This window comes from Suncus etruscus, chromosome 14 (genome assembly GCF_024139225.1).
Source record: "Suncus etruscus isolate mSunEtr1 chromosome 14, mSunEtr1.pri.cur, whole genome shotgun sequence".
In the NCBI taxonomy this organism is placed as follows: domain Eukaryota; kingdom Metazoa; phylum Chordata; class Mammalia; order Eulipotyphla; family Soricidae; genus Suncus; species Suncus etruscus.
Window position 1 is genome coordinate 30,081,550 of NC_064861.1, and position 5,662 is coordinate 30,087,211.

Consider the following 5,662-nt stretch of genomic DNA (forward strand, 5'->3'; position numbering starts at 1 on the left):
AACAAACAAAAAAACAACCCCCAAAACATTAACCCAAACTATTAACTCCAAACTGTGAACAACTCAGAAATTGTCATACAGAAAGTGACTAAATAAATGGTACCTAGAATCCCTAAGCAACACAGAAAAATACAGCCATACCTGCAAAAGTTAAATAAACTTTGGAGACATTTATTACAGCAGAACAAATCAAACACCAAAGATACTGAAGTTTCAAAATGTAAGAGCAGGCCAAGTAAGAGAAGTACGACAGGATTTTCTTCAAGTTGAGTCATTACTGTCTTACAAAGTCTTACAAACCAGGCTTAAGCTGAAAAGGAAATCTCTCATCTCAATCCAACAGTAGAAGTCCAGGTCATTTCAATAGTGCTTCTGTTGAAATCCTTCTAAGGGTCATTTCCCAGTTTTCTCCCTGTTTCTCTTATAGTTGTTCCCTTTTTCTAAGAATACCAATTATGTTAAATTATGATTCACCAGATGACCTACATTTAATCTAGTTCTCTATGTGTTAATCCCATAGCCATATTAGTTCTGTTCTGAGTAATTGGAGTTCCTTGATGTACTAATTTGGAGAAGTTACATTCAATAATTACAAACGGGAAGGAGTATGAGAGAGTTTTATGGATTTCGGGATGATGGTGTGTGTGTGTGTGTGTGTGTGTGTGTGTGTGTGTGTGTGTGTGTGTGTGTGTGTGTGTGTATTTTTGTTTGTTTGGTGGCCAAGCTTGGCAGAATTCAGGGCTTACTACTGCCTCTGAGCTCAGGGATCATGCCTGTTGGGCTCAGGGGACTATTTAAGGATGCTGGGATCGAATCTGGGTATGCCAGTTGCAAAGCAAGTGTGTTACCAGCTGTATTATCACTAAATGTAGCCAAGGTGATGGTATAAAGATAGATGAAGCTGTATTGAGATGCACGCATGGGCTTATTCCTGACTCTGTGCTTTCGTATCACTCCTAGGTGGACTCAGAGGATTATATGTGTTCTTAGGAATCAACCTGCAAGGCAAGTGGCCAATTCACCATACATTCACTCCAGTCCCTGAATAAGTGCTTTTAAACTCAACTTTCATAGCCATTTCTGGGATGGTCTCAGTTATCAGATGCACCAGTAGCAGGAGCTGGAGCCTCACCATCCACTGCTAAAGTCAACTCCTGTTTTCAGGGTCGACGATGTACACCAGGCCCCATCCCAAAGCTCTGTAGTGCTCCCCTCAATTCTCTCAAAGGTCCTTTAAGTCTTATCTTAGTATTCTCATGTAGTCATAGTATTCATGCTAGTATTCTCATCTTACAGGTGGATAAATCTTAGAGGTCAAAAATTCACCAAATTTGCTCACAATTTCAAAGGTACTTGAGTCCAGAAACAACTGTCATCAGAGCCAGCACTTAACTGCTAAAAGATTGGCTTTTCTCCTCTATTTCTGAGCTGCAGAGTTGGAATTTCCCTCTTCCAGAAAGTTCCCCAGAAAGTTCCCAGAGCCTGTCCCATATTCTGTAGCCATATGCATGCATGAGCCAATCTCCCTGGAGTCCTAGAGGGAGTGTTAGTGTCCTGGGTGTGATCTGTGTGTGCCCAAACCCTACCCAGCCTCTCTCTGAGCACCTTCTGGGGGAGCTGATTTCATGTGAGAGCCCAAGAGATGGTGGTGTGTTGACAGCTGCAGCCGCAGGGCTGCGTGAAGGGTGAGTTCTCTATTTGTCCTCCAGAGTTACTGAGCAGACACGAAGAGCACAAGAACAGAGGAAGCTGGTGGGACTCTGACCAGAGGGTGTTGCCTTTTGGGAGGATATGTTGTGGGCAAGTCTGCAGAGGGACAGGCTCAGGAAGACAAAGTGGGCCACCCCCCTCACCGCCTGTTCTCCAGAGGCCCCAGGAAAGCTGGTGCTGGAGGAGAAAGAGGAAAGATTGTGCTTCTGTGGGATGTCAAACAAGGTAGGTTGAAGGTGAGCATGAGGAGCATCAAAGGAAATAGGCAGAGAGGGGCTGAGCCATGGGACACAGCTCAGTCCTAGGACAGTGAAACCAGGGAGTGCAACAATGAGTTCTTCTGAGTTGCCCTCTGTCATGGGCTCAGGCCAGGCAGTGTTGCAGGTGGGAACCCTCTGTCAGTTACTATGTGTCTCTACCCCCAAAGACTTCACCCCTTCCCAAACACTCTGTTTGGGAAGCCCAGGCTTGGGCTCCCCAGACTCTGTTTCCAACCAATTGGCTTGCTTTGGTGCAGGTGGTAGGAGGTGGGGGTTTATCCTGACCATTTCCAAGCCCCCTGGGGCTGAAGGGGCAGCGCAATAGACAGGGGAGGAACAGCTCATTCCCCCGCTGGGGCTTCTCCACTTCTGCACCCAGAGGTTGCACTTCTGCCAAGCAGTTATACTTCCAGTTTTTCCCTAAAGAGAGAAGGGAAGAAAGCAACAAACCAGAGACAGCAGCACTCAAAACTTCAGTTTGCCCGGGCAACTCTTTCAGGAAGGCTCCTGCAGCAACATCATACGTGTCCCCGACAAAGCAGGTGAGATCTGAGGAGCTGATTCCACAGTGAGGGAGAGACCTGGAATGAGCGGGGGGGGGGGGGGGGGGGGGGGGGAAGAGTCTGAAGCAAGAAACACCATCAAGTATCTGACCACCCCAAGTTATCTCCTTCCTGCCTCCTCACAGAGGCTGTGTTGGTCGTGCTGGGTGGGGTTCAGTTCCCCCAGAACAGTTGGGCTTCCCGGAGGATATCAATCATCCTCTTCAGGGGTCCTCTTGGGGAGGGACTTTTTTTTATTCATTAGTGAGGGTGATTTTGGCCACAGCTGGCAGTGCTTAGGGCTTACTCCTGGATCTATGTTCAGGGATCACTCCTGAAGGTGCTGGAGAAACCATATGTGTTGTCATACGGGGTCAAACCAGGGTTAGCTGCATGCAAGGCAAATGCCTCCAACTCTGAACTAACTATATCTCTCTAATCCCCATTTCCTTCTTAATGAGGAGCCCTATTGGAGTCCCTACACCATAGAACTGGTGCCAAGGGGGGTAAATGCTGAGGATCTGGCCAGATCTAAGGATCTGAATGTCCCTCTGTCCTGACCCATGACATCACACACCTCAGCAGGAGGGGATTAGATAGAGCCAAAGGGAATAGGAAGAAGGGGGGCACCTTGCACAGGTGTACCCCATTCCTCTCAGCCCAGAAGCTCCTCCATTGCCTACTTAACCCTGGAAGGCAGGAGGAACAGAGACTGCAACTCTCAGAGAGAGAACAATGTGTCTGCCCATCCTGAGCCCCAGTGGGATTCATCTGGGCCTGATTGATGTGGCTTTCACATATGCCAGCCTCTCCTCATGTGGCTGCCTGAAAAATGTCCCCTAGATACTTGCTCAGTTCAGGCCCTGCATTCATGATGCATTTAAGACCACATCTTGCCCTCTGAGCTAGGAGACTGGGAACTCTGTTGTGTACCTGAGGATGGAAAGACTGACTGAACAGCTGGCTCATGGTCAGCAAGCAGGGAAGCCCCTTACAGGGGAGGTTGGATTGACCCATAATTCTGGAGCACTGGTGTGTTTGGGCTGGGAACTTCTCTTAGTAGGGAAGCTTATGAGCAACATCAGGATGAGAGTATGGCCAGGAGTTGTTCAGATCTTCTCAGCTCCACTAAGGGAGATTTCCAGAAGCAGGTCCTGCAATCCTTGGGGTTGGTGGGTGGGGCCAAGAGTTTATTCTCTAAAAGTAGGAGCTTCTGGGGCTGGAGAGATAGCATGGAGGTAGGGTGCTTGCCTTGCCTGCAGAAAGACAGTGGTTAGAATCCCAACATCCCATATAATCCTCTGAGCCTACCAGGAGTGATTTCTGAGCGTAGAGCAAGGAGTAACCCCTGTTTTGGGGTTTGACCCCAAAACAAAACAAAAGAAATAAACAAAATTTAAAAAGTAGGAGCTTCTGACTGGCCAGCAGTGGACTGAAGGAAAGAGTGGCCAGGACATTCTGCCTGGACCTTGTCATAGCTATGCTTAGTGAAACCCCATCAGCATTCGCTACCTACTTTGCCACACCGATTCTGAGGTTGGGACAGAAAAAAACTCAATAGACTGCAGGACCTAAAGTAACAGTAGGCATTTGCCAGTGGTTTAACTATCTTCCTGTATCTGTTCCTCTTCTTTTGGTGAAATGCAGCTGCTTGGCTTTCCCAGGAGCAGCTGGGCTAGCCTTTGCCCTGCCCCTCACCATAATGATGAATGCTATATGCCCCGTCTCCTCCACCAGTCACCATGCCTTCCACCGGGCAGAGAGGACAGAAGACAGACAGACAGATACATACTGTGGAGAAGAAACATAGAATCCAGAGATGGTGTGTAGGATGTCCCACTCATAGAGTATGGAGTGGGTGGCAGAGGCTAGAGTTGGATGGGCTGGCAGGGCTCTGCTAGACTGGCAGTGAGTGGTTCAGGTTCCTTGGAAGGAGTACAGGCAAGCACAGGAAGTGTGAGGTATATCTGGCTGTCCCTGAGCTGGTACTTCTGGGTATCTCCAGGTTCATTCCTGTCCAGCCATGGAGAGACCTTTCACAGTGCTACAAGTGAGCCTGCACCACCCCACGCAGGATCTGGCTACCTGTGCCCACATCCCACCCAGGCTGCAGCATGACACCAGCCCCTTGCTGGTGGGACGTGGACAGGACACCCACCTTCGGCTCCCCATGCCGTGCCTCTCTCGCCAACACCTGTCGCTAGAGCCCTACAGGGAGATGGGCAGTACTGAGCTGACCTTCTGCATCAAGATCCTGAGCCGCAAGGGCCGGGTGTGGGTCAACGGGCTGACACTGAGGTTCCTGGAGCAGGTCCCCTTGAGCACCGTCAACAAGGTCATCTTTTGCGAGGTCCAGATGGTGATCCGCATAGAGAAGGGTGCCTCCCTGGAAGCCTTCATCTGCTACTTCCAGCTCAGCCCCTCGCCCCTGATTTATTTCCCCCAGGCTGTGGAGACAGATGAATCAGAAAGCAGCCCCCAGGCGCAGCATCCCTTGGGATCAGACCACAGGGCTCTGGAGGACTCTGACTTACCACGCAGCCCTCTGCAACCCAGACCTGGAAGAAGACCAGAAATACAGCTCCAGAGGGAGCTCCCAGACCATGAACTGGGCCAGAGAATGAGCCTTTGCTAAACCTTGAAATATTTGAATTACATCACCCGGAGTTGACAAGCCGGGGCTGCCTGCCTAAAATGAAGTGTGTCTGCAAACCCGTTTCCAGCCCAGGGCAGGGAGGGAGGAAAGCACCCTTGGCCAGCACAGTAACAGAGAACTTCATATAGACTTTTAGGGGCCCTGAGGGGTTCTGGGCGCCGCTTGCCCTCCTATTTCCCCACATTGCCCCCTGCTTGTCTGACTAGGAGTTACTTTATGTTGCTAATTTTGCTTGCTGCTTAAGAACGAGAGTTTGAGGTTACCCCAGGAATGCTTGGACACATGTAACAATTACATCTGTGGTAGCTCGAGGTTACCTTCAGCTTTCATATACCCACAGGCTCCGGAGGCTTAGGGGAGCCTGTGTTTAATAAACTGCAAGTATTTCATTAAAGTGGCACCCCAGTAGAATTCCTGGAGCCCCAGATGGGCTACATGCACTTCACACTGTTGTGTGGAGACAGGGGGTCAGGAAGATGGGAGAGGAAATTGGA

The 5,662-nt window shown here is 49.6% G+C and overlaps 1 protein-coding gene across 1 annotated transcript; it reads left to right on the top strand.

Annotated features, from left to right (window-relative positions):
- The first annotated feature begins 1,621 nt into the window (after positions 1 to 1,621).
- TIFAB (TIFA inhibitor) lies at positions 1,622 to 5,147 on the top strand. Its single transcript, XM_049787366.1, has 2 exons — positions 1,622 to 1,685; positions 4,518 to 5,147. The coding sequence occupies exon 2, from the start codon at positions 4,536 to 4,538 to the stop codon at positions 5,145 to 5,147; it is 612 nt and encodes a 203-aa protein (XP_049643323.1). The 5' UTR covers positions 1,622 to 1,685; positions 4,518 to 4,535.
- The last annotated feature ends 515 nt before the right edge of the window (positions 5,148 to 5,662 follow it).

Bases quoted from the DNA above. Each gene is read 5' to 3' on its own strand.
- TIFAB (XM_049787366.1), top strand. From the start codon at position 4,536: ATGGAGAGACCTTTCACAGTGCTACAAGTGAGCCTGCACCACCCCACG.